This window comes from Drosophila melanogaster, chromosome 2R (genome assembly GCF_000001215.4).
Source record: "Drosophila melanogaster chromosome 2R".
Classification (NCBI taxonomy): domain Eukaryota; kingdom Metazoa; phylum Arthropoda; class Insecta; order Diptera; family Drosophilidae; genus Drosophila; species Drosophila melanogaster.
The window spans coordinates 24,531,497-24,558,963 of NT_033778.4; the positions used below are offsets into that span (position 1 = coordinate 24,531,497).

Sequence of the window (27,467 nt, forward strand, 5' to 3'; positions counted from 1 at the left end):
AAATCAAACAGTTTTGAATTTCCCGCCCACTGAATGGAAACTTTCAAGCACTGGCAGCTCCACCGATATATGCCTCCAGTTCTGGTCGCTGTCCAGCACTACCATATGTGCACTTTTTATTCCCATTCCAATTCCAGTTGGTAAGAAAAGTGTAATTGTTACGTTGTGGCAGTGAAATTGTATCATAATTCTTTTACCATTCCAAATCGGAGCATATTAGAGTGTTAAGACCCGCAAGGTAACGACACTTAATTGCCAAACGCCCGCAGATGAGTTTGTTTACGCCCCCTTTGTGGCAACAAAAACAAAAGGGGAAAGTTGTGTTTACGTTTTCTAAAGCCAGATACCGTTTTCGGGGTGGTTTTGGTTCAATCGGGGAGTTTCCAACGGAAAGGCCTTGTAATTAAGTGTGATAAGGGCCCTCGCTCTCGCTGGCAATTAAAACTAGACGTCTTGTTTCTTCTGATAATCGTGTTTTTGAGTCAAATACCTACACACCAAGCAATCGGGTTTACGTGTGTGTATACACTAAGTGGGGCGGCATTGGGGTGGACCCTTTGCACAGTTGAATCCCTCTGCTCAACTGGCGTTAGCTGTCAAGTGTGTAAGTTATTTGCTCCCAGCTGCCCCAAAATTGAAGCTGTGCTCTGTGGGACCCAAGTGGCAGAACAACATAGTCCAGACATATAGGTACCAGTACATACGACCGACTCGCTCCGCACTCGCGATTTGAAAGCCCCTTTATCGGAACCATATGAGTATGCATGTATAAAACTCGATTGCGGCCGCAAATAAATTAGTCTCAGTTCGGTTCGTTTTGTTTGGAAACAGTTCTCTCGATCTCCGAACAGACACGTCAGTGTCAGTGGCAGCAGGCAAAATGTAGTATTTGCAATTCCACACTCAGTTTTCCCTATAGTATAACCTACTCCGATCTCCGCAGCGCAACTCAGACTAAGGCTAATCCGAAACCATGTCCGACGACTTCGATGGCTGCGAGTGCGTCTGGTCGCAGGAGTATGCGATGCAACGCCTCATCAACTTCGTAAGTTTCTGTGCGCGCAGCTCCCAGCTCATTTGATCAAGTGTACTTCCTTATAGATACGACAAAACCAGAATGCCTGCGGGGACAACGAGTGTTACGATGGTCAGTATCAATGTCTCACGTCTTTTTTTAAGTATGAAAACATTTAGATTTATAATACATTTTGCACAGCATGAAATCAGTAACAGTCTTTTACTCAAGTGAAGATTGTAACATTCATTTTTCGCATTTGCATTTTTAAAACAATTCAGTATAGACTAGGGTCATACGCGCTTAGTGATAAGTTGCCAAAAAGTATGCAGTGCTTCTACTTGCGGACTATAGTATAAACCATAACTAATCCATCCGTCCTCAGTCACCGGACGCACTCCGCACCAGGCGCAGATCGCCGGACGCGGCGATGACAGCGGCTTCTCCGTCGCCATGATCTTCCTGATCGTGGCCATGTTCATGTACATAGTGAACCCGAGTACCTGGGGCAACTTCACCAGCAACAAGCGAGCTGGCGGCCGACGCGACAATAACCAGGACGGCTCTCCGCCGCAGCCTCCTCCGCCGGCCATCAACTAGGCGACTCCGAGGACCCCTGCTTCTACGAAACCTGAGCATCCACAACACAATTTTCAGACCGCAATTCCTTGTTTTGTTAATTCTCCCACTATTGGGACAGAAACCACGGATAGAACCAAATCAATCGACTTGGTGGCATCCATTCGCACGTTTACACAGAACACAGATTAGGCAAATTATACACCTCTTACATTGTACAAAACACAAAACCGCGCACTCTGAAACACACCGGCTTATCAACTAACATATTTGGACACTTTTTAAAAGACTTTGGAAAACTAACCGCTTTCCTTGTGTATTTCCTTTGTACAAGAGGCTTTAAAATCTTTAAAATGTACATATGGTGGGCGGGAATTGATGTGGTTTGTATTGCCGTCTCCCTGGTCTCGTCAGTTCTCGTTCTGCAGTTTCACCATCTTTTCGCGTACGTTCTTTAGCAGATCCTTCATTTGTTCGTACTTTCCCGTGGAGTCGGGCAGGTTTTCAAAGTTGATCACATCGCTGACGCCCACCTTAAAGTTGCTGCCCACAGGCAGTCTGTCGTAAACGGAGAATTTCAGCAAAGGCGTGCCCTCATAAGACGCCTTAAAGGGAGTCGAGGGTGCTGATCGGGACTGCTCATTATTTCCGGACTCGGCAGCAGATGGACCAACCTCCGTCTCAGACGTGTCATCCAGGTCGGTTGGTGATTTCGATTCATTCGCTGTCGTGTTATGCGACGCATTAACATCCAGCTCTTGGAGGAGCTCCTCCTGCTGGGCCTTCAAATCTTCCAGGCTTGGAGATGGCGAGCGCGCTGTCAGTTCGCCATCTTCGCACTCTTCGGGCGGAGGTGGTTGCGGCGGGGGCACTGATGGTGGCAGTGGAGGGTCCTCTGTTTCCTCTTCTAGTTCCATGTCGTAGTCATCGAAGCTGGTCAGCAACTCGCTGGGAGCGGGAACACGGTCGTGTGGAGCAGGCAAATCCACTAGCTTCTTGCGCTTGTAACCGTTGATCACGTTTTCGCCCAACGATTTAATGAAGTTCTCCTTGGACTGGCTCTCTTGGAATGGCGGTACATTGTGGTGCTTAAAATCCTGTGGGTTTGTGGGATAATGAAAGGATACGTTGGTTTTGTAATATCAATACTTACGTCGAAACAATTGGCCTTAGGCTGGACGTTGAAGCCGGGATACTCCACTATTTTGTTGACGTCGTATTTAAAGGTTTCGGACTCTCCCTCTTCCTCGTCGGATTTTGTAACCTCCGAGCCCTGCAAGGAGTATATATAGAGTTCCGCTGATCACACCGGCAGGTAACTTACATCTGCATTAAACAGAGCTATGCCCGAGCTCTGCACCTTTGCCTCCTCCAGCCAAGCAGGCGGATAGCCCAGCACTCGCATGCGGTAGAAAATGAAGGGCAACTGGCCGCGACTGTAGCCCATGGCATGGCGCGTCTTAGTGCTGATCTTGCCGGGGCGTATGTGACCGAACCGCTGCTCTGTATCGACGTGATAGCGCTCTGTGCGGCTGGTCATCTTTTTGCGAGCGCGCGTTATCCTTGAATTGTTTCTTGGCTTGGTACAGTCGCGTAGGGAGTGCTCTGTGTCGCCGCAATTGAAGCACGACGACTGCGCCTTGGGTCGAAAGCACTTGTTGACCGCCTCTGCCTTCAGTTTTTTCCGTTCTTCCGTCTGCTCGTCCAGGATGTCGGCATTGCAGCGCTTGTAGGAGGGAACGTTTGCGGCATTCAGCTTGGCCGCTGGCTGAGTGTCGATCAGGAAGAGGTCTTGGGGCTCCTCCTCTGGCAAGGTCCTACTTCTTTCGAAGGCTGATATCATTAGTTCCTGTGGGTTGTCCCGGAACACAATTTGCTTGTCTGCAAAAGCGCCTTCCAAGGCGACGAGCACTTGCTGCTGCAGACTGGTGAAGTGCGCTTCCTTGTTAAATCGAACTTCGAAGACCAGGCTATCCCCATCTTCCTCGGTGGTGTCCTAAATTGGAATTGCTTGCATTGCCGTAGTATCGTATATATCCAGAATTACCCACCTGAATCGATGTATTTGAGTGTTTTTCCTCAATTTTGTCGGTTGGAGGTTCGATCTCTTTTCTGGTCAATTCTTCGGGACAGACGAACACCACATCGTCTTCCAGCTCCCCATCTTCCACGTCGTCATCCACAATCACCACGCTGTTTTGTGAATCGTCTATCAGTATAACGCTGTTGTCCATTTCTGTTTAAAACGGGGTTTTCTCTGATAATTCAGATTTGCTTGAAAATATTTGTTATTTTTCTCCCTTATTGCAGGGTTGTCATGCCAACGCAAAGCAATTGATAATATATCGAGCGCTATCGATTTCTATTTGCGATAGCTGCAATCGATATTCGGCGCCTAAATTTAAAAATCGTTGCATATTTATTGGTGTCTCCTGTTTTCATTTTTTGTGTTATATATTCTTTCGAATGGCTTCTAATAAAAAAAATTAACAATAAAATGTAGTGCAATTATATAAACCGATATATTGGATTTTTTTTTATTAAAAACCATACTTTTCAGCTCGCATCATCTTAAGAAATATATTAAATATATACTATTTAACTTTCCTATACATATGTAAGTAAAATATTTCCATCATAAGCAATTTAATTATGCAAACGGGAGTTGACCATATAAATTCTGGAGATAACTTCAAATTTGGCAATGTGTAATCATACTTCCGCCTTCGGATTCAGAAATTATGTTAACTTTTCTCAGCACATCTGACATGCGAGTGGAACCTTGATTCTCGGGAGCAGAAGACGTCATGTCGCGGCTGATTTGAATCTCGCGAGTCACCTGCTGAATGCCAATCGCATCGATCTCGAATTAATGTGGCTCGCACTCATGGGGAGGAAAACCCTGCTTCAGGGGTAATTGTGAATTCAACTTACAATCGGGGAATTCTTCCGACAGAACGCGTGGAATGCCGCCGCCTGCCGTAGAAGATTTCGTCCAATTTGAATAAAAGCTCGCCGAGATTGGGCCACCAGTTGCATGCCAATGAGCGCAAGTCAGCACCATTCAGCATAAATAGATGCCATCTTTGATGGGGAGGCACACTCACCATGGATCTTCTCAAGAGGCACCTGCTGCTCCTGGTCATCGGAGCTTGCCTGTGTGTCTGCGCCCAGGCCACGATCACCATCCAGAAAACCAAGCCAGCGCTGCCGGATCCCAGCCAGTTGCTAGCCAAGCTACCGCCAAAGCCGGACTTTCTCAAGGATCCCTCTAAATTACTAGCCAAAATCGCGCAATCCAAACCAGCTCTCCCAGATCCCAGCCAGCTGCTCGCCAAACTGCCGCCCAAGCCCGCTATCCTCAAGGATCCCAGCCAGCTGCTCTCCAAGTTCGTGAAACCAAAGCCAGTGATCATAAAGCCGGTGATTGTGAAGCCGGTGGTGGTGGTCAAGCCCGTGGCGGTTGGCGGAGGTGGCGGTGGTCACGGCCACGGACATCATGGACATCATGGACACCATGGCAAGGGCAAGCTATAACTTTAGATTTCTTTATAGAGTAACAGTAAGAGAAAGAGAAAGGTGAAATATAATTTAAGTAAATGTATACATCTGTGACAAGTTCATCACTCGGCTTTAAAAACAATCTATAAACCACTTCAGTGTAAAATGCTTATACTTAATAAAAGCGTGTAAGTAAAGAGTATGATTATCAGTTAAAACGTGTCTTCCATATGGTGGCCATTGAACAACAAGTGAAATAGAAAGTGAAAGGGGTTTGCTCGCCCCCAGAAAATGTGACCCAGAACCTTGAGCTCTCCATAAGCGCATATCGATGTGCATAATGAATCCATCACTCGCTAGGCTAACGATGTCCCTTTGTGAGCAAATTGAAAGGCGGGACTGCTTTTCCAGTTGTCCTGTCGCCAACGCGGCGTATGAGCAATTGCAATTTGAGGGGCGCACGGGGCGGATGCGCGATGCTGGGATGCTCGGCGTGGGACGGCACATTAGCACGCAGCAGCGGACCAAGTGGCGATAAGAGCGCGTTTTAATCAACGTAATCATAATCATATGACCAGAACAGACATTCCGCGGCGGCACAATCGTATAATTTATACGGTTTTCTTGGCTTGAGTTCAGTTTGAGTTGTGTTCGAGTTTGGGTTGTCTTGCGTTTATGTCTCGGGGCTCTTTGTAATCAGCCAATACTAACCGCGCATTATGCAAAACCATCGGCACCACCACCAGCTCCGACACCCCGAGCCCTTGCATCTGGATGCTGGATGCTGGATGCGAGCGGCGTATAAAAGCGACTTGGCCAGAAGTTTCGCAAACATTTTGGCATCGCCTGAGTTTTGTGCTAGACTCGTCGGGAAAGTGCTCACTAAGTTCATTCCGCTCATCCGTCAAGCCAGCGAAAGGTCCTCAGAATGGTGAGTGCAGGGAATATGGTCTTGTCTGTCAGGAAGTGGTATCACAAATTAAAGGAAAGACAGTGACTCGAAAGATCGTGTGAAATTAATAACTATGGATGCTGCTGTTCAAGGATCTTTGAAGTGTTTTAATGGCCCTGAAAGCTTCAGAAAAAAAGTTCTTACTAGTTAATTTTTTAAATATTTTGTTTTTCAATGCTGACGTTAACTGCAGTTCCGGTAAAGAAGAGATGAATCTTCGAGATCACGTTAGCACCCAGCGGAACCAGAACCATGTCCCAACCAAAACGACACTATCATTTTGCTTGGGATTTTATGGCCACACAAACCCATCCACGGATCGATCGATTGATCGTTTGCGGTCGATTGGGGCTAAGTGTGAGTGAGTCGCGGGGCTTTGCAATATTTTCTGAGCTAGCGTCTGTCGTCCGGACTGGGTCTAAAAATAGATCTAGTTTCAATTACAGTGGAAACTCGTTTGGCGACGACGGCTGCGGGGAGAGAAAAGCCGCCGACTCGGGCGTTTGGCAATTGAAAATTGTTTGGAATTGCTATTTATGTTGCGGCGCGTCTCTCTAAATGGCATCGGTTATATCTGGATTTCCTAAGTGCCCATCACGAGTCAGAGTCACGAACCGAGATACATCTGCAGATCGGTTTCGCTTCGCTCTGACCTTTGCGAGGCTCTGAGAAAGTGCCCGAGTCGCGGAGCATCTTGGGGCAAGTCCGAGATCTGAGATCCAAGATCCGAATCTCGATCCCAGCTTGTGCCTGGCATTTCCTTACAATGTGTGCCCAACTGCCGACCCGTGTTTCCATTTCTATCATTTGCGTGTGCGCCGCTCATTTAGATCTGAAAGCGGCAATTAGCCCGCTCGACTGCTAAGCTGCAGTTAAATTGACCGACCGGTCAAAGTCAAGTCAAGTCGAGTCGAGTCGGAACCGAGTGCAGCGGTTCTTGTTTCCATTACTTACTTTGGTGGACGTGGAACCGCGCCAGCATTATATAACCATCATAACCGTAGGTTGTCCATACATTTGCAACTCCAGCGGCTATTCCATTCTGATCGCACCTGGGGGCCGTCGATTGAATCACACTGTGCCACATTACAAGTTTGTTGACACCTCGCTGACGTATACGTAATATTTTTATTGCAAGCACAACCTGAAAACGCAATTCATAGCAGAAATGCATGATATATGAGCCGGGGCGGTCGTGAGCGCAGAATGCTCGTAAATCTAACGTGAACAAGCCTACATTGTCCACAATGCTTTTCATTCGCAACTAGGTGTAGATTCCACCTTCAGAGAAAGCGATTTTGTGTTAAAACTTATATATGACTTCAGTTATAATATGGGTTATGGTTAAATATTTATCATTAATCTATCTGTTTTGCGATAATAACGTGTAAAGAAGTTGATGTTTTGTGTTTAACTAATGGAAGCTCTTCTGTGAAATGATCGCACTTACTAGCTTCTTTTGCCTCACTGGAACAAACGGATGGACAAAACGCTGAAGAGAGAGAGAGAGAGAGAGAGAGAGAGATAGAGACAGAACGGAAATGGGTAATAAAGTGCGCCGCAAACTTTACACACCCGTCATTCCTGAAGTTCCACGCCACTCGGAATAAACTTCCAGCTCCAACTTCCCGCGGATTCTTCTGCACTTTCCAAGCTGCACTCGTGTGCGTTCGCGAGCGCCAGACTTACAGTTACATGCTTCATTTTCAATTAGCAGACATGTGTGCGCGCATGTGTGCGTGTGTGACACGGTGAGCCAAAGTCAGTGGACAGTGGCGTCGATCGACGGATAAACGCAGTCGAACGGGGGCCAATTACCCGATAACCCGATCCCGATACACAGCGACCATGACTCGCTGCGAGTGTGGATATGCATGTGGACTTATCACCCTCGAGCCACTTCCTTTGTTCGTCTAAAGACCCCTTAGAGGCGCTTGTCTCCTCGCTCGTAGGGCGCAGGGGGCTAAGGGGGGAGGGGGTGCGCGATCGAGCGGGTGGCACAGTGGGGTGGGTGGGCAAGATTTGGGGCCGCATTGTCTCACAGACACACAAACACGACGCGACAGCGAAACGAAACGAAAAGCGAATCAAACCACTGGCACATGCGTGCTCTTTCGAGCGACAATCGTTCCACATATCCAAAGAGGGTCACTTTGTGAGTTCGTCATGCAGTTGGCAATAAGTACGAACTCCAGTTCATGATATATGGGCGAACGTTAGGTAGGCTCCACTTATATAGCTCAGCACCCTGCTAAATTGTCATAAATTCTTTTAATTAGGTGGGCAATGTGTAACTTTGGACAAACTTTGCGATCAACCCTCGCGCGATGTTCGTGTGCGTGTGTGTGCGAGAAAGGCAGAACGGTCCCCAGCATTTTGACATTTAATGCTTGCAGTTAGTCTGCTTTCGCTTCTCATGCGGTCTGGGTTTTTCCTCCCTTCCTTTGGTCTCGCCGGAAAATCCTTGTGTCGCGATCGCGTCCGTTGCCTTGTCTCGAAATCTGCATAAATACAAATATACATAGCTGTGACTATAGCTACGCTGCCGATGTGCAAATATTAATATTTTGAGCTAAAACATATACTTTTGTGAGCTGGATAAATACGCAAGTGCACATATGTATGTATGTATGTATTTATACTCGTAGTAGTATCGCCAAAGTGTGTGAATAATCGGTGCGAACGTGGGAATCGCGCTGGCGTTGCAAGTTCGCGGTGCAGTAGTTGCTGCTGTAACGTCAATGTGGAGTGTCAATTATGTGGAAATATATTTACAAAGATGCCCCCTGTTTGTGTGTGTGTGTGTGCGTGCGTGTGTGTGAGTGATTCTCCTGGCACTGAATGTCACTAAAAGAGGGTGGGAGTGGAAGTGGAAGTGGGGCTGCCCTCTTTCCAGTGCGTGTAGATCAGTTACCGCCAGCAGCAACAACAACAACAACAACAACGAGAACAGCAGCAATAACAAACAAACAAACAAACAAGCAAGCGACAATTCACATTCATTTCCATTCATTGCTGCGATTATCGCCAGTTTTGCTTTGCTCTTTCACCACGCACGAATACGATTACGAATAACGAATACGAACGTAGAAAAATGTGCGGGGGCTGCGGAGGCCGAAGCGAATGAAGAGGAAGCGGCAACAGTCGATAAGTTCGCTCTGGGCACGCCCCCTTATGACGCCCCCTGTGACGCGTTATCAGCGGACACCCAAGAAACACAACAAACACAAAGACCTGACCAAAATCCACACAAAATGGCGATAAACTCGAGTGCCAGAGAATCGCCGCGGGCCTAAAAAGTTCGTTCCCCAAAATACAAAAAGAGGAGGTAAACAAACTCGTTTCTGCCCCACAACAACACCACCCATGCCCCCCGAGAGATCCCGCACCACAACCAGCGATAAGCATCCGAAGACGAAGATTTGGGTGGCCCAGTCCACAGAAAGCCCCGCACCAACCCCGAAACAAGCGCCTAAGGTAAGCTCCACTACGATTCTTCGCTGCAAAATACCACATCGCATTCCAGCACTGGGAGAAAAGGGGGGTTTTTGTTCGACCAAAGTGTGAAATATCTTAAACGTGGAACAAATGTCAAAGTATTCTCGTGGTTAGGAAATATGTTGTTTCTTTACCCATCTTCGATTCGCAATGCAATCCAAATATCTGACAGTCTTCACGGGGATTTTCGTCGAGAATAAGTGTATGTGATGATCGAGATTTGCGAGTATATCCGTTTGTTGGTTGTTTGCATTCACATTTAGCGGTGTCACACCCTTTTTACAAGTTCAGCTTTTGTTCGGATCGCGGGTCTGGCCCACTTGGAGGTTAATAACATTGGGGCGGTCAAGTACAGTGGGACCGAATGGCCGCCAATTCGAAAGTCCGCAAATAGTCGACGGCCCTGTCCCTGGCCCTGCATTATGGCTCCGACTAAGCTCGGATCTTAATTCGTGTAAGAAGAAATGGTTACAAGGTCAGTAGTTCGAGTGAGTGACGAATTATAGTAACTTATCTCAATTTCGGGTGTGCTTAGTTCAATTTAAGCCAGGCGAGTGGATATGGATTATGTGCGTATATATCAGTCAAGATTCTCTTGGGACAGTTTCCGGTTCCGGTATTTAAGTCTGTAATGGGTGCTCCATTACGGTCACTTGTGTGTGTGTGTGTGCGTGCACAGTGCTGCTGTGTTGCCTGTGCCACGGACACAATTCATAATTCACATCTCAATTGATCAGCTCTTGCGTGTGGGAAACTTAACGGTCAGATCATCAAACTTGTCTTGGATATTGTGATTATGTGATTATGACTATTTGTTCTACATTCTTCCAGCAGATTTTGATTTAATTGTATTGCATACTATTCGGAGTACCCCCTTGATCAATTATCCATATTTGCGGTGCTCTGGCTACGTTCCACTAAGGCCCTAGTCCAAATCCCGCTAGACGGCTTATATTATAGCCTCACCTTGTCGGGAACCACCTTCATTATATAAACGAGAACATCCACTTCTGTTATATAAGACCATAAACTGTCGCGGAACCCTAACCCATTGAACATTATTACGTCCATCGATCGGTTTTTCCGTCTGTTCACTTCCAGTTGGCTGGCAGGGCTGAGTCATCCAGAACAAATACGTGTAAAGTACCCCGGGATCCCCTGACGACCCCAGCACCTCGTAATATCGATTGGAATTATGCTAATTGGGCGACGATATCCCACCCGGTACGGCAATGACCAAAATTGGCCATTAATTGTATTCGCTTCTGTTAAATAACAACAATTGTGCGACTGGGAATGGGAATGTCCGGACTGCGGACGGCGGGTGAAAGGGAATGCTCGCATGCTGAATTACGCCTAATTACGTTTATCAACAACAAGTGCAGTCACAGTTGCCAGACAGTTAGCGTAGCGCCCATCTACGCAATTTCGCAAGGTGTCTTATTATCACCAATTTGTTAAACACCCCTCGCGGGGCATTCTGTTCTCTTGGTCCGAAAGTGAGAAATTACCAATTTCGAGTGGAGATCAGGGGAAGATTGCTAAGGAGCAAACGTAAATACCTACAATATTGCTACGATCTATTTACTTTAAATAACATTTGACGCCCACTTTATACTGACTAAATATTTGTTAAGTTATTCGGATCGAACCGGTGCATCTATACATTTGACACCTCCGTCTTTAAATTGGGGCTTTATTTATTTAGAGTAAATATTTTCAAAGTGTCTGATAAATTAAATAAATATTTTTCGAATATTTACATATATGATAAATCTCTGGCCTATTTATTTGGTTTTTAATTTTTTCTTTAATTGTATTTATATATTGCATTGATACAGATCACAAGGCCAGTTTTAAGTGAAAAAATTAGTGAAATATGAAAGAATGTTCACTTTTGCTAGATATCATGCAATTATACAATCCAAACAATTTTCCATCTGGTGAAATCGCGCAAGTTCTCTCAACTAACCCAGTGCCCTTAGAAACAAGTGATTAAAAATCACAGGACCAAGCGATGTTCGCATAGTTACAGCTCTGGCTTATCCGTAAAAACGCCTCGTCATCACTTTACTTAGACTTTTGGTCGACGTTTTCCCATTCCCGCGAAAAACAATGGAAATTGCTCTGCAATTACCGCTACTGATAATTACATTGATTAGCAATTAGATATGACATATACATATGTATATGCAAAGGGAATGCCCCACAGACCAAGAACAGTTAATCTCTTCCTCCGGCAACAAGTTCTCTTATTTTTAAAACATGATGTGCCACAATTATAATATGAATATAGCCATTTATGTATGCGATCTCATATTATTATTATGATGTAAATGTAAATCAGCTGTTCAAATCATCACAACAAATCTTTAAGAGAAGAGCACCAGTTTCGAGAAAAAAAGGCTGCTTAAAATGTTCTCTTTTCACATTTTATGCTTTAAAACGGAAAAAGAGAAAATTCTTCTTCTTTTGCTCTTTTTTTTTTCAAAATCGAAAAATAAACCGTTTCGCTCAGAGAATTTTCACCCGATTCGCTCGCTCGGATCGCTAATTCACAGATACATTCACAGGCACAACTACAGACGCAGCGCACACAAGTACGGCGCTGCCAGCAATCACTTAAAATACAATGTTACCGCCGAGTTGAATATTAGTCCTTAAACGCGAAGCAACAAGTAAGCATCGCATCGCATCGCATCGCATCTGCACTGCAGCAAGTTGAGATACAGATACTCCGGTTTCGCGTTCAGTTTTCTGTTGTTTTACATCGAATACGAAAACGAAAGGCGAAAAGTGTGTGCTCGAAAAACGAAGCCGACAAGTGCCCAAACAGCCTTACCCAGTGAAAGAGCCGGGTTTTCCGCGTGGAAAACGGTCGCACAAACGCAACCTGCAACCTGTGACCTGTAACCTGTAACCTGTAACCTGTAGCCCGTGACCCCTGCAACCCAAACCCAACCAATCCGTGCCGGTCGGTGCCCAGCACTGAAAATCGAACGCAACGCAAAGTTCCCCGCCGAAAAACAACAAACGGAATTACGAAAATGTAATAAACGTTAAACGTTTAATTATAAACAAAAAATACGGCTCGAACTTGGAGCAGCTTTCAAGATTGGCAGCAATTAACATTAAAGCGAAAACAAAATAAAAATCACAAATGGCACAAATTCGAATCCGAATCCGAATGCGAATGCGAGTCCGAGTCCGAGTCCCGATCCCATGTGGAAAAGTACTGGGAGACATTAAATAACAATTATGAGATGGCTCTGCTTTTGCCCAATATCCTACTAGCCCTGGCCAAAACCAAATACCAATTGCTTCGCTTATCTGTAATCTCAGCCCGCTTGGCCAGTTGACCGAATTGCCAGAAGGCTAAGGTGTTCTGTACCAACTACCTGCTGCTTGTGGCCAACATCTCGTGGCCCTTTTCGCACGATGTTGCCACCTTGCAGCAGCCATCTCCACTCCATCTCCACCTCCATTTCCATTGGTCAGCGCTTCTCCTTCTCGATCTCCCCTCGTTCTGTGTTTCTCGCATTCGTATTCATGCTTCCCATGTTGTCAAGCCACCAGAACAACTTTCGTTGATTCCCAGCCGATATTGATCCGGCGATGATGTCATAGGTCCCTAGGGAATGCGACTGGCGTTCGGAATCGGAGTCGGCATTCGAAGCCAAAGCCAAAATACCAAACAGCAAACACCAAAACCCTGGGCGTATTTCTCCGAATTCTCGCGTTTAATCGCCGGCGTCTATCGCTGCCCCTTCACTTTAGTAGTTTAAAAGTGCGTGTGCAACAGGAAATACAGCACATTTTATGCTGAGGACCGAGCGGCACACACATTTTCCATTGCATTTCCAGCGGGCGCTGTGTTTTTATTGTATCTGCTGTATTTATTTTTTGCGTGCAAACACTTCCGACATTTTAAATGCAGCCCAGCCAGCGAACCGGCTAAATAAATCAACATCAGCAGTAGCAACTGCAACTGCCCTGCTGCTTTTGCTGCTGCTGTTGCTGCTGTTGCTGTTGCCGCTGCTGCTGTTGCTGTTGCTGCTGCTGTTGCTGATGTAGCGGCAACCCGTTCATCTCCGATGCATATGTATGTGTAAATGATTTTAATCAGCGACAACAGCAGCAGCATTAATAACAATAAATGACAATCAGCGATCATGCCAGTTTGCATATGGACTTGTAAGGAACGCGAACAACAAATTTAGACGTCAGTCCGCGACATCGACTTCGACTTTGATCGTTGATTGCTGTCAATCTGTTGCTTAAGCCGATCGGTTATCCAAATTGCATAAGAAGTGGTGATTAAAATCACATCGGATGCCGTCAGCGCTGGAAAATCAGATATAAACGTATTCCTCTCGATATTTTAGATCCAATCAGATCCCAATCAATCGCAACATCTGCGGCCAAGCAACTTACAAACTAGGAACCCAAGCTGTGCTAACCCAAGTACTTAAGCGCCAGCAACAGTACTTAAGCAAACATTCGTTTCGACATTATACAATAATTAGAAACCCAAACAAACAGCCGACTTCTTTCTCTTCGGGAAAAGCAGAAGCCGAAACAGATCAACTACCAGCAGAAAGGCTCCAGCTTCACATCCAGCTCCAGCTATGAAGAAGCTGTCACTAAATGTGAGTATCAATCTGGTCGCGCCTCAAGAATTGACATCACCACTCGCATATATGTATGTGTGTACATATATGTGTGTATAGTACTTGAGGCAAACAACGTGTTGTCCCAACCAAACAAAGGGCCTCCTGCCCGGGGGGGAGTGGCTGGGAGGCGGGAGAAGTGCACTTTTCAAGTTCAGCAACGGAACAGAATTCCGAGGGGAACGCTGGCGGTGGGACCGTGTCATGTTAATGAACTTGAAAAGACCAAGATCATGAGCCAGCCGACGGAGGATAAGCAGCATGACGGAGTTGCTTTCCTCACTTCCAAGCGATGACGATCGGTGTTGAAATGAAGTGCGCAATCGGAGGCAAAGGCATTGAGGAGAAACACCAGCTTCCAAGTTGCCAATTGATGGCAGGGAGAATCGAATGCAGATATTCGGGTCAATTGACAACGCAGAGAATCAATAGTACGATCTCAGAGGATCATACAAGACTACCTGGGTTTTCAGCCACGATCTAATCTAATCATAATCCGAAGTCCGGAAATTGCCTCATTTGCTTCCGTCTCATGACTTAGAAACCTTGACGTCTAGTATATGCAACTGGACAGATTATACACAGATGATAGATCTCACTTACGTTAATCCCTCACTCTTTAAAATTGAACTTTATTTAAAATGCAATTTACCTCCCCAACCATTCATTGGTCATCGGTCAATGGATTGACCTTCGCCTTTGCGGATTGCCAGAGACTGAAGTGGGTCTAATTGAATTCTGCAATAAATCACTGCCACGCGCCACCTCAGTCGCATCCCGTACACACCACTCACCATCCGCCATATTCCATATTCCATATAGCACGTACCAGATCGGAATCGGAGGAGATCCTCCGCCGCAACTCTGGCTAATTGAAAAGCAATTGTGGCGCACTCAACTAGCAGAGTGTGGGTCTCCCCGGGGTTAATGTGTGGCAGAAGATGCGAACGCCACGGGCAGCGTCCAGATCCAGATACAAATGTATTTCGCAGATACGCGACTTTGATGTTGGCAACTCAAGAGCTCCCCAATCACTGGCCATATATCATACAGAGTACAATATGTATTTGCCTCCAGCATGCTTGCCAGTATGAAAAATTGTACGTTTGTGCGGCGTAACATCTGCCAACTGTTCCCGACTTGTCGTTTGGCTTATTTTCCGCAGTTCAATGCCCCAAAAAACCCTGGTGCTGCCCTTTGATTGCTTATTTATCTGGGCTTTGGTGGGTGAGTAGAAGTAGTATGCAATAGTGGCTAGTGTGGCAACATCAAGTCAAATCCGTAACTAATACAAAAATAGCTACAGACTAGCTTGCCAGAGAAAAGGGAATACCATTGAAAGAGGGCGCGCTAAACTTAATTAGTCAGCCCCGTGCAAGACGAGGTGATAACAAAAAGCACTTACTCTATATCCACAACACCTGCGCATCCATCTGGCATTGTCTTATCTCGTAGATCTTTATCACAATGACTCAACAATTTCCAAGGAATTCGGAGTACGAAAGCCCCTATAAATACAAATTGTGGTCGGGAATTACTTTTTGATCATGGCCAGCAATTCACATTGAAATTGGCTGATGCAACCGCAAGTTTTATGGCTTGTCTGCAAATAAAACTAACTTTGCCTTTTATGGCCGTGCCCCGCTAACTCCCAATTGGTCGTAAAATGCACATGACTCTACATATAATTATCAATTTATGCTGAACGAATCAATTGGATTGTTATTAATAAGCGATTGTTAAATTATTAATGGGTTCCTATGCCAGCAGGCAGGCAACGAAGTACTGTAATAAGCCATGAAACTAACAACAAATTGATAAAACGCCATTAAAACTTGGCGATCAACAATGACAATAATAACAACAAAAGCATCGCTGCGAAATAATAAAAACAATGAAAACGGGGGCCCGTCGAAGCTGAAAAGTTGGAGACCCACGACGGGTTACCAAATGCGAATGCCTGCGAGTACGAACACGAATACGAGTATGAGTATGAGTATGAGCATGAGTATGAGTATGAGTATGGGTATGGGTATGGGTATGGGTATGAGTATGAGTATGAGTGCGAATACGAGTACGAGTATATGTCTGCGATACAAATGTTAATGATTGATTTTGTGTCATGTAATCGAGTCGGGGACCTGGGCCGCAAACTCGTTTCAGCCATTTAGCCAATTTAATTGACGTCAACTGGCCCGATCCGATCTCCTCGCGCACATTTCTTCCGTCCTTGGCCGTACGACAATTGCAGTTGCAATCGCAGCAATAGTTGCTGCAGTGGCTCGGAGTTGTAGGTGACCTTATTAGACCACGAGAATTGGCCAATGGAAAAACCAAGCCGCACGGCACCAGCATGCTGCCCAAATGGAATGTGAAAAACCTTCCAAAACACAAATCACGCGATTTGGACACACGGCGAGAAATAAAAGTAGCCTGTTGCGCAAGCAGATGTTATATCAGCACGATCACCTCAAGTCAGTGGACTCTTTTGGCTTAATATTTTGGTATATGTAATATGGCTTAATCTTATTAGCCATTCAGTCGCTACATAAGAGCTGATGCACTTCTTTTCTCGCTGTGTGCATCAATCCGTTTGGGGCATTTCTCGAATTCTTGGAATGCACGAGCGATTGTGTTAGCTATATCTGTATCTGTAAGTGTATCTCTATATGTATCTGCACTTATTGGTTATGGCCAGCTTGGGCTGCTATCTGCTGCTCCTTCCACGGCTTTATTCACACCCGATCGATCCATCGTTCAATGGCCGTTCATTGTAATTGGTTCTTTGATCGCGATAGCCTCTTCTTTCCGTTCTGCCTGCCGCAGTTTGACATTCGCGGCATGGCAATGTGCACACTCGTATTTGGCAAATTCTTTAAACAAAATCTCGAATATAGGTCGTCATTTTGGAATATTTCGAATACTTTGGATGTGTTTTTGTTCTAGTAATTGCTGCCACGTTTCGGAAATATCCAAATGTTGATATCCTCGAAATGTGTAGTTCACGGGGGATTATAAAATTAGGAGGCGTTATTTCCTATAAATATATATGTATGTGGTTCAATAAAACTGTAATTCAAAGATGTTAATCCAATATGACTGAAAACCTGAAAGGATAATACTACTGATTCTTTTTAAGTTTCACCCCCAGTCATTCAATTTAGTTAACATTATTCAGACGGGCAAGCACTTTCACTTCTATATTCTATTTCGCACTCAAGCACCTTGATCGTGACTGCATGATGAGGCGTTTACTTTTAATCAGCTTAAGTGTCATTCATGAGTGAGGATTCCGCGAAATTCGCGACCGAAATAAACCACACCTCGCCATCATCGCCGGTCGGCGAGGAGATGCGATCCCCTCGGGCGACTCCCTCCTTTTGGGATCGGGATACCTGAGACTCGGAGGCGGAGGAGGAGCTGCGTCCGGCTGCGGGGCGTAATGGCCCTATCGAGAGCTCAACACCCGCTGGGTTACGCTTCATTAATCCGATTCACGCAGCCATAACACTCAGATCGAGTCCGATTTGGAGGGGCAAAACTTAATTATGTGATTTATAAGCCTCTCGATTTTCGATTTTCGCATTTCGATTTTATTTAAAACAAAGCGCTCGGCGGCGCAGCAGCAGCAGCAGCAGAAAAAAAGTAAAAAAAAAAAAAACCACCGAAAATTGGCACAATCAGCGAAAAGGCGATCGGTTTCTTTTTTCTCTCACTCTCCGAATATTTTGCAAATAATTTCCTCAATGGACTTGTTTATTTATACACAAATGCAAAGCGTATAAGTAAACACTTGCCAGAGAGAAGCGTGTGACACGCTTCTGTGCGCCGCTGCCCCAGCATCTGCCTCGCATTCGGCTTCAAGATACAAAATACAAGATACAAGATACAATATACAAGATACACGACTCGAATTCCGACTCAAACTTTGACTCAAAGCTGGCTGCAAAGAGCCTCGCTGCAAAACAACAACACATACATATGCATACGAAAGCCGCACTGAGTCGAGTATGATAATTTGGCATGCATTTGGAAAACGAGCTGAAACCAGTTCGCCATGCTAAATTGTTTTGCTTTCAATTAAACTAATAAAAAGCCAATTGTCGTGTGTGAGTGCTGCGCCTCGCGTATCTGAGTGTATGAGTATCTGACTGTCGTAGTATCTGTGCGAGTTTGTCAGTCTGTTTGTGCCAAATGGTCGCCCAACTGGCTGGCAAAATCGCGCGACAACGTCAGCACCACATACAACACACAGCATATGCGATATACTCACATTGAGATACAATGCACACGATGCACTTCTCGATCGCATGTGCTGGGTATTGCTATTGCTATTACGTTGGATCGGCAGAATGGAAATGGTTTCAGAGCTTCAGAGCTGGCAGATTAATTGGCGGAGCAATGCAACGCGGCGTATGAGTGATGCGGAATTTGAAATTCCATTGGTATTAAGGGTATTTCAGAAAATAGAAATATTTGTGAAATTCCCATTCCCTGGGAACAACTTATTAAGTAGTGCATGAGTCTGGCACAAGAACTAGGAATTTTAATCTTTTTAATAAAAAAAAACTTGCGATATAATTACACTATGATATAGAAATAGTCATATACATACATGGAAGCTATGAACAATTATTGGGGGGGGGGGGTGTAATCAATTTAAAAATAGAAGAAACTAACGCCTAACTAACTAATATATATTTCTATATACTTTTATAGGGTTATTCTCTATTTTATAGCACTGAAATTAGCTTAATACACATCTCTCCCGTAAACAAAATGCAGCTGCGGCTGTCACTCGGAATATAAACAGGTGTAAGTTTGTGATTTTACAGAAATTGCAATTAATAAAATACCAGTAGTTATAGCTTATGTGTCAATACTAGTTAGCTAAACTGGCTAATTAGGCAATAGCGATTACAACTCCCCAGGAAACCCCCAAATGTATGCAACGAATTCCTCAAGATGCCTTAACAATCGAGATTATAAGGCGCCATAAAAACAACAAAACAACTCGGCGGGCCAATTTATTCAAAGAACTTGCGGAAATTACTTCACTTATGACAATTAACTCGGCCGCTTAGTCACTTGTGGCTGAACTCTTTTTAGCCAGATAGAATCGGCTGAGAAAATTCCACTGCAAGGTGGAAAATTTAGTTGCAGCCACTCGTTTTTATGGCTGATTAATTCAGGGGGGGGGGGGGTGGTGGCGTGGAAAGGCGCAACCTGGGTGAGGCGGGGCCAAACTAGTTTAGTAATGGCGATTAGATATTCCATCGGCGTGCCAGGACAAGTGCCGCTCTCCACTGATTTTTTCTTAACGGCTTTTGCTGTCTTGGCCGCGTGTTAAGCATGCACATCACGTATACGCCTGGGTGTTCCACTCGCGCTCTCAACGCTGCGATCTCTCGGATACAGATACTCGAGCGCTAGCCAGATACAGATACCTTTTCGCCAGACTCGCTGTCGTCGGCTGTGCCCGGCTGTGTGCGTGAGTATCTGTGTGGGCCGCCTGATAAGCCAAGCGGTAGTAGCCGAAGTAGTCAGCCCCAACAGCCAACAGATCGCGCGCGGTCTTCAGTTTTGTTTTGGAGCTGCCAACAAAAGTTGATTGCTCGCGCGTCGCTCCCGTTTCGTGTTCCACCCTTTATTTCGCTTTGGCTCCACGGTTGGAGTATCTCGTGCTGTTTGACGACTCGCTTGTGTCATCGCTGTCCAAACACCGCGATTGTTTGCCCCAGTCTTAAGAAAAACGCGCGGCAAGCGGGCCAAGTGCGCCAAGTGCGGCCAATTGCCTTTTGGCAGACGCCGAGATCTGTTGCGAAACGGATCGGCCATTCGCCATTAACCTCAATAATATCAATTGGATATCCACACACTTATTCAGATCACTTGGCTCCGATCTCTGAGCCATGCCCTCCTCATCCCGCGCCGGTCGGCCCGCGGACGGAAGCCATAGAATCGCTGCAATGGCAGCATTCACTGTGAGTGGGGAGAACGTAAAGTTGCGCGAAGGGGAAATCGTTTTGGAAAAGAAGGGATTTTGGGGGTGCAACGCAAAGTTTTTTAAACTTATTTCCTCAAATTTAGATAGTTGAATAACATCAATAAACTAATAATCTGGTAATATTTCTGGTAAATGCATAATCATGGAAAGGCAAGATACGCGTATTGTTTTTCTTTTTCTATCTAAGCTAAGTGAAATAGCAGTCATGTGATGCAGCGAAGATTTATTTGGATGACGTGCGATTTGTGTCTGCGGAAGATTTAGGAAGCGTTTTCTTCAGTGCACACTGGCTTCAACCGGCCACCAAGACGCGGTCTCGGTTTTCCACTGCGCCTTTCCTGTTTCGCAGATTCGGTGCAGATTTCATGAATACATGAATATTAATCGAATACAAACATCATGCAAATTGGGCCCGGGACTGGGACTCCTGCATGTCCATCGAATTAGCAGCAGCAGCGCTTGGAGATCCGCGCAGACACAGCACCGATGTGCCAGCCAGTTCAGCATGCGTACATATACGAGTGCTCAGATGTAGTGGCTGGTACCAAGCAGTCTCGTCATGAGTGTTTAGTTTATACACGCTCCTCGGCGTTCTTCTGCCGCCAGTGGTGTTGTTTTTGCGTGTCCAAGCACTTTTTAGTTGCGCCGTAAAAAATAGCGAGGGGCCTGTGTTTCATGTTTGGGCTCTCGGCTCCGCCATGCTTGCGTAGCCAAGCGTTAAGACTCACAGTGGAGGCACCAGTGGCACTAGTGCAGATGGAGGTGGTGGTGCCACACATCCCAGTCGGGCATATCTGGCGGGGAATGCACAGCTTTGTAGGCAACTTTATAATCCACATAATGCATGGGGATTTCGACGATAACACTTCCAACATACCGCGGCGATTTTACGGGGAACTGATAAGAGCGCCTTTTCTATTAATAGCTCGTTTCCCATTGTGGATGGAAATCCGCCCAAAGGGGTCGACCTTGAAATGCGGCTTAGCACGCATACACGTACCTCATAATATCACATAATAAACTCAAGAATCGCAGTGTGCCCTTTCGCTATAAACCATATAGACCATATGCCGCGCCATCCGAATTCCGCAGCGGCCACAATAATTATAAACTATTGCGCAAAAAGAAGGCATCGTCCGTCTGTCCGTCATAATTGGCATAATTATTTTTGGCTCATGACTTCATTCAATGTCGCCTGGCAGCAGCGCGACAGTAAAACATCGGCGAAAACAGCAATCAAATCTCAGTTGAATGGTGTACAATCAAGCGGCAATCAACAACAGCATTAGCGAGATGCCAATTGGGAATCGAGGGGCGTGCGTGCGCCCCGCTCCAATGAATCAGGGGTGTATATAGCGTATATAGCATATGGAGCACACGGACACATAGATAGTCAAATAATGGGATGGCTTGTACGAGTATGTGCGACGCGCTTGCGACTCGAATTGAAATTGATGCAAAGCGCCGGCCGACAAATAAAATCAATTGGCAGCTAATCAAAGTGAAATGCAAACAAATTGCCAGCACATGTCGCCGGATCGGAGGAGCAGCTATATGAGCAGCACTTCAGATCGGAGATCGATCAAATATGACGCCGTTCATTGGCTCCTTCCTGCGACGATGACGCCATTCGATCGATCGGCCCAGTCGCCCCGGATCATCCATTCAACCGCTCCTCCAACTTTCCCTCGCCTTCTTCTGCGATACTGAAGCCCCTTTTCGCGGTCCATGTTACATTATCTTCAACGCGGTTCGCATATCAATTATGGCACTCACGCCGGCAAAGAGCGTTAAAAATAGCCGCCTGCAGCGACGATGATGCCATAAATCGTGCAACTCGAAGCCAATTATCACCAGATGCTCAGCCCACAGCCAGCAGCCAAATCCAAATCCGAATCCGAATCCGAATCCATCGGGGAAATCGAGCCGAGCTGAGTCGCCGTACGCAAGCTGTTGCACTTTGCACTGAAACGTCGTCGGGATCTCTGACTAAACGAGTGCTACATGTGCATTGAGTGCAAAGGGTTCCCCACCCGACCACAACTTGCACTCTTTGTGCCCACCACTCGCAGGTAGGGATAGTAGGGTTCATTTGTCTGGAGCTTATTCTACCTTCCAGCAAGTTGAAGTCATAATGTTACAATAGTTGGCGATAGTACAGCGAGCAATTGACTATGACGACAGATGGATGTATTACTCTTGATTTATATATACTTTCGACACTAAGTACTAAACAATGACGACCGATGGCCTGGGATGAGTTATTTATATTCACTACAAAAATATGTGATTGCTTAAAAACATTTGTTTTGTCACACGAGACCGCAGTAATTAAGTATGACGACACATGAGCGAGCCCTTGATATCATCAACCAAAAATATATCAAATAAAGACCCCTTGGTGGAGCATACTTTTAAGCGAGAAGCCTCACTTATCGCGAATAGTATTCATAGTATTCATATAAATATATGAATATTTCGGCGACCGACTGATGAACTTTCTCAGAATTCCGATTCCAATTGGCAGTCCCCCCAAATGCCCCATTCCCCTTCCCATACCCATTTCCATTTCGGTGTTTTCCCATCTCGCGGCCATAAATCTGCGAAAAAATGTGCTCAACTTAATTGAAGACATCAGCACGGCAATAAAAAATCAATTTGCGCAGATCCTCAGAGTCGTTCGCTAAAACAATACGAGTATATTCGTTAGCGATTATATGTGTTTAAATCATTATCGGCACAAATTCGCTTTCATGTTGCTGATACTCTCGAAATTGCTCTCGAAATAGCCGACGTCGTCGTGTCTGCCTGGTTTTCATTCAGCATTTCAATTTTTCACCCGGGGTCGAAGGAATTTCACACATGTTCACACAAACGGCCAATTGGCACAGCGCGCAGTGGAAAAATTTGCGAAAAGCGCGCTGTTAATCAAATTATTCAATAGTTCGGAATGCCACAAATGCGAGTGCATAGATATATATATATATATATTCATATATATATCGCTGTCATCGCTGTAATTCCCGGCGGGCGCGCAAATTGATAAAATATGCAAAGTAAACAAATGCCCATGTTTTGGGGGCCCGTCCGCGTCTGCGTCCGTTCGCAAATTGGCTCTCCTTTGAGCCGCCAAAGACGAGGGCGGGGCGGGGCGGACTTACATCATAAATTAAGCCCGCCGACAGATGGCAAATAATGCAATAAACATTGAAATCGCCGGTGCTATTTATAGAGCGCTCCTGCGATAAGATCGTCTGCGGCACCGACTGCAACTGTTGCCACTATTGCAATTGCACCTTTGGGTGGAGAATGGCATGGGCATGGACATGGGGATGGGGATGGGGGCCCTATTTTTAGCCAGTCGGTAGACGGCTGTCGGACGAGGTCTATTTATAGGGTCTCCGCCGTCCTCCTGCCCATCCGCGATGCGGATCGAGCAGCAGATCGATGCCACCTGGGCGAGAGCTGCCCTTGCCCCTGTCCTTTGGCGGCGGCGTGGAGCTGGGCCGACATCGTGCTGGGTTGGCCCACATCTGCTTGGCCAGAGAGGTGGTCCGGGCAGTTAATTAATCTGATCGCACCTATAAATAGGCATCTATTCTTAACCGTGTTTCCGGTTTCCCACACTTTTGCAGATGTGTTCCCGCAACATAAAGATCTCGGTGGTGCTGTTTCTTGTCCTGATACCAATCTTCGCCGCCTTGCCACACAACCACAATCTGTCGAAGCGCAGCAACTTCTTCGACCTGGAGTGCAAGGGCATCTTCAACAAGACCATGTTCTTCCGACTGGACCGCATCTGCGAGGACTGCTACCAGTTGTTCCGCGAGACGAGTATACACCGATTATGCAAGTAAGTTTCCCTAGGGTCCCACAGCCCCAGCCATACGTACACATACATACATACAAATATCTAACAAAACCACAAAGCAGCATCAGTGTTCCTTACAGCGTTCAAGGCAAGGCCGTCCAAGAAACACTAATTATGATCTTAAGTGCTGGCAGACCCTGACACAAATACAATTGTCGGGGTATCGGAAAATGATCGCGGGACCTTCGGTTGTTTCTGAACTTTATGGGCCCGCTTTCCCCGCTACTTTCTCCTCGACTTTCTCGCACAGAGACCGCTGCCTATTTGGTTTCTTCCATTTGGTCTATATCTCTCTCTCTCTCTTTTTGTTTCACCCTATAGTCACTTAAATATTGTAGTAATAAGTTTATCACCTTTTCGTTTGACTTCCCTCTGTGCGAGTCCTACATCTGTGTTTCTTGTCTATTCGATGCAGGGCCAATTGTTTCGTCCACGAGACCTTCGGGGATTGCCTAAAGGTGCTGCTGATCGACGATGAAGAGATATCGCAGCTGCAGCACTATCTGAAAGTGATCAACGGATCACCCTATCCGTTTCACAAGCCCATCTACCACTAGACTCCTAACTTCGACCACTTTCGTTTCCACTTCCGTTTCCGCTTTCGTTTCCGCAACGACTTCATTTTCCTGATTTCTTACTGCCTTCAGTTACCTTTACCGTTGTGTTTCATTTTGATTTTCGTTTTCAATTTTAGGAAAGACTGCTTTGATTCAAAATGGTTTGGCGAATGCCTGAAAGTGCTGTTAATACCCGAAGAGGAAATATCCAACCTACAGCACTTTCTGAGAGTAGTGAACGGCTCGCCCATATCCTTCAACATGGGGCCGCAAACATAACTCTAAGTCCCCGCCCCACACACCCACAGCCCCAACACACCATACACCATACAGCACACAACAAACAACACACACCACACACAGCTGAGAATCGGTGCGAATATCGTGGGTTGGAACGAGCATCCGCATCCAGATATAGATCCAGATCCAGATCGAGAAACAGTCCCACTACGACCACACATGCAGAGCCAGAACACAGAAATCTAAAATATTAAAACGCCCAAATTTAATTCGTACTTATTTATTACTGTATGCCTTACAGTTTTTACTATATGTGTTTTTTTAAAAACGAATTATTTTTATTAATTTATTGAGAACGTTATGCGTTTGTTGTAAGTAACATAATTGGGGAGTGGGAGATGGGCGATGATGATGATCAGATGATGATGATGATGATGTGCAGGAGGAGGATCGCAGATCTCGCACTCCCCACATATACATAGAAGCCGAAGTATTTATTTTTAAGTATTCTTAGCTTGTTTTATTATTATTGCGTTATGCGGTTTGTATATAAAATAAACAAAACGAAATCCATTGTTTTTAATCTATGTAATGTAAAATGATAACTTTTATTTTTGTATCTGTATTCTACTGTAAAATCAGCATTTAGAGTTTACATTTTACACGATTTTCCGCAAGGGCAAAACTACAATGATAAAGATAAACCCATACGAACACACACATACACACATACACACATACACACACACTCACACACACACATATATACACCGCAATCGAGACCGAAAGTATTTTGCAAATGTATTACACTTACAATTTTGTGCTATTTTGTAAAGATGAAACCCTGAATTAGTGTAAATCTGTTGGCGCAAAACGGAGATATGTATTTACCTATATAGTATATAGTATATGCATACCTATCTAAAGCTAAAGCCTTACATATATCCGAATACGAGTACCCTACACACATGCTAAATATTAGAGAGAAACGCAAGATCGCAATTTGTGCAAGACACAAACAAAAACCTGGTAAAAACACGCGAAGAACGGAACGACTGCATTACAAATGTGGCAATAAATAATACATAATTAATAAAACCCTGTAAATTAATAAAGGATAATCAATCATTCGCTGGCTATTTGAGAGCATCAAAATTGTGATAAATGAGAATTAGAATGCGAATGCGCGACGCAGGACACCGCCAGAGAAAGAGACCGCCATACAGAAGGCGACAGAGACAGACAGACTGCAGCTGGCGATTTGCGCGCGTTTCTGGCGCGACTAAAAACGCCTGCTTACCGTTTTTGTTTTGGTACGTTATAATTTTCTTTTGTTTTTAATTAATTATTTGATTTTTGACCTTGTGCATTCTTGGCTTTTAACTAGCACTCAAGCTAAAAATTTGACCAACTATGCTTTACTTTTTGTTAAATTCCTCAATAATCCTCGAACTGTTGAGCTCGTATTTTTTGAGCAAACAAACAGAACAAGATTTTGAGAACAATAATTTTTGTGATATATTCAACCATACCTGAATATGGCTTTTGAACTTTGGCTCTTTTTTCTTCTGAGCAAGCTATACACCAAATTAAAAAAAATCAGGTTTCCTAATTCCTCCTCCTCCTTTTGTTTTTGAACACAGGCAAGAATGCTTCGGATCGCCCTTCTTCAACGCCTGCATAGAGGCTCTTCAGCTGCACGAGGAGATGGACAAGTATAACGAATGGCGCGATACCCTGGGTCGCAAGTAAAGTGCGATTCTCTGGGATTTTCTGGCACCGTCACTGGCACGAGCAGCTACTTAATTCTATGAACTATTAACTAAAACTATTATTATTGATAACTGTGGCAGAACACGGCACGAAACTATGGCAACCAGGAAACGATCGACCCGAGGAATGTGTACCACTTGAAGAAACAACTAAGCTAACATCTAGCTACAAGAGAAAGCAGAGCAAAAATGTTGAAAAAAAAATTATGAAGACAATTACTAAACTATTACACGCTACTTATCCGCACTTATATCGGAAAGTCTAAATTGGTCTATATGTTATTTCTATCATCTGTCATGAAACAGTCTCGTGGAGCTTTTAGTTGTAGTGAATTACGTAAATTATGCTTATTTCTTTTAGTTCTTCGCGCAGAAGGAAAGCAAAAAGTTATGCCAAGAATCAAATATGAGAAGAAACAAACAAAAAAAAAACAAGCAAACAAAAAAACGAACGAACAAACGAACAAGAATCAAAATGTCTGATGTATATAACTATTTTTGTCTTCTTTTAAAGATTTCTATACATATTTATAACGCCTAACTGATTTGTACATTTCTTTTATTTCGTAAGCTTAAGTTAATTTGTTACGGCAATAAATTTTACGTTCCACACCTTCCCACACATGCTCTCCTGCAATAGAACGGAAATCACATCTGAGCAACACCACACGGCATAATTCGATTCGATTCTATGTAGTATTGCAATGCCTTACAATTACATAACTTTTAATTAATTTAAACTTGTTTGGATCTAGTCGTAAAATATAAATAAAGATTGTATATTTCAAGAGGAATCGACAGCGAA

At 44.9% G+C, this 27,467-nt stretch overlaps 4 protein-coding genes across 12 annotated transcripts; 3 read left to right on the plus strand and 1 right to left on the minus strand.

Moving 5' to 3' along the window:
- Positions 1 to 97: 97 nt before the first annotated feature.
- Positions 98 to 1,895, plus strand: CG13585 (uncharacterized protein). 4 transcript variants are annotated; one of them, NM_138084.4, is made up of 4 exons: positions 98 to 140; positions 944 to 1,045; positions 1,102 to 1,147; positions 1,401 to 1,895. In NM_138084.4, the coding sequence occupies exons 2-4, from the start codon at positions 974 to 976 to the stop codon at positions 1,613 to 1,615; spliced, it is 333 nt and encodes a 110-aa protein (NP_611928.1). In that variant the 5' UTR covers positions 98 to 140; positions 944 to 973; the 3' UTR covers positions 1,616 to 1,895. The 4 variants fall into 4 exon arrangements, with proteins under 4 accessions (NP_611928.1, NP_001163291.1, NP_726458.1 ...); NM_001169820.2 differs by lacking the exon at positions 98 to 140 and adding an exon at positions 149 to 238; NM_166676.2 differs by lacking the exon at positions 98 to 140 and adding an exon at positions 616 to 882.
- On the minus strand, positions 1,878 to 24,804 carry CG4622 (uncharacterized protein). Of its 2 annotated transcripts, NM_001038882.3 has the most exons (6): positions 24,447 to 24,804; positions 4,529 to 5,141; positions 3,646 to 3,830; positions 2,919 to 3,590; positions 2,748 to 2,867; positions 1,878 to 2,691 (listed from the first exon to the last, which is right to left on the minus strand). In NM_001038882.3, exons 3-6 carry the CDS (start codon positions 3,826 to 3,828, stop codon positions 2,005 to 2,007), a joined length of 1,662 nt encoding a protein of 553 aa, NP_001033971.2. In that variant the 5' UTR covers positions 3,829 to 3,830; positions 4,529 to 5,141; positions 24,447 to 24,804; the 3' UTR covers positions 1,878 to 2,004. The 2 variants fall into 2 exon arrangements, with proteins under 2 accessions (NP_001033971.2, NP_611929.1); NM_138085.4 differs by lacking the exons at positions 4,529 to 5,141; positions 24,447 to 24,804 and having other exon boundaries at positions 3,646 to 3,931.
- Positions 4,694 to 5,295, plus strand: CG11413 (uncharacterized protein). The gene has a single exon (NM_138086.4). The coding sequence runs from the start codon at positions 4,703 to 4,705 to the stop codon at positions 5,129 to 5,131; it is 429 nt and encodes a 142-aa protein (NP_611930.1). The 5' UTR covers positions 4,694 to 4,702; the 3' UTR covers positions 5,132 to 5,295.
- On the plus strand, positions 5,925 to 27,465 carry ITP (Ion transport peptide). 5 transcript variants are annotated; one of them, NM_138087.6, is made up of 4 exons: positions 8,445 to 9,524; positions 23,858 to 24,075; positions 24,788 to 26,203; positions 26,534 to 27,465. In NM_138087.6, the coding sequence occupies exons 2-3, from the start codon at positions 23,858 to 23,860 to the stop codon at positions 24,927 to 24,929; spliced, it is 360 nt and encodes a 119-aa protein (NP_611931.3). In that variant the 5' UTR covers positions 8,445 to 9,524; the 3' UTR covers positions 24,930 to 26,203; positions 26,534 to 27,465. The 5 variants fall into 5 exon arrangements, with proteins under 5 accessions (NP_001286845.1, NP_611931.3, NP_001163293.1 ...); NM_001169823.2 differs by lacking the exons at positions 8,445 to 9,524; positions 26,534 to 27,465 and adding exons at positions 12,200 to 12,594; positions 13,931 to 14,194 and having other exon boundaries at positions 24,788 to 25,441; NM_001299916.1 differs by lacking the exons at positions 8,445 to 9,524; positions 26,534 to 27,465 and adding an exon at positions 5,925 to 6,026 and having other exon boundaries at positions 24,788 to 25,441.
- Positions 27,466 to 27,467: the final 2 nt, after the last annotated feature.

Bases quoted from the DNA above. Each gene is read 5' to 3' on its own strand.
- CG13585 (NM_138084.4), top strand. From the start codon at position 974: ATGTCCGACGACTTCGATGGCTGCGAGTGCGTCTGGTCGCAGGAGTAT. The intron at 1,046-1,101 runs GTAAGTTTCTGT...ACTTCCTTATAG, and splicing joins TGCAACGCCTCATCAACTTC to ATACGACAAAACCAGAATGC. The intron at 1,148-1,400 runs GTCAGTATCAAT...ATCCGTCCTCAG, and splicing joins GGACAACGAGTGTTACGATG to TCACCGGACGCACTCCGCAC.
- CG4622 (NM_001038882.3), bottom strand. From the start codon at position 3,828: ATGGACAACAGCGTTATACTGATAGACGATTCACAAAACAGCGTGGTG. The intron at 2,868-2,918 runs GTAAGTTACCTG...TACTCCTTGCAG, and splicing joins TAGCTCTGTTTAATGCAGAT to GGCTCGGAGGTTACAAAATC. The intron at 2,692-2,747 runs GTAAGTATTGAT...ACAAACCCACAG, and splicing joins CTAAGGCCAATTGTTTCGAC to GATTTTAAGCACCACAATGT.
- CG11413 (NM_138086.4), top strand. From the start codon at position 4,703: ATGGATCTTCTCAAGAGGCACCTGCTGCTCCTGGTCATCGGAGCTTGC.
- ITP (NM_001299916.1), top strand. From the start codon at position 23,858: ATGTGTTCCCGCAACATAAAGATCTCGGTGGTGCTGTTTCTTGTCCTG. The intron at 24,076-24,787 runs GTAAGTTTCCCT...TTTCAATTTTAG, and splicing joins AGTATACACCGATTATGCAA to GAAAGACTGCTTTGATTCAA.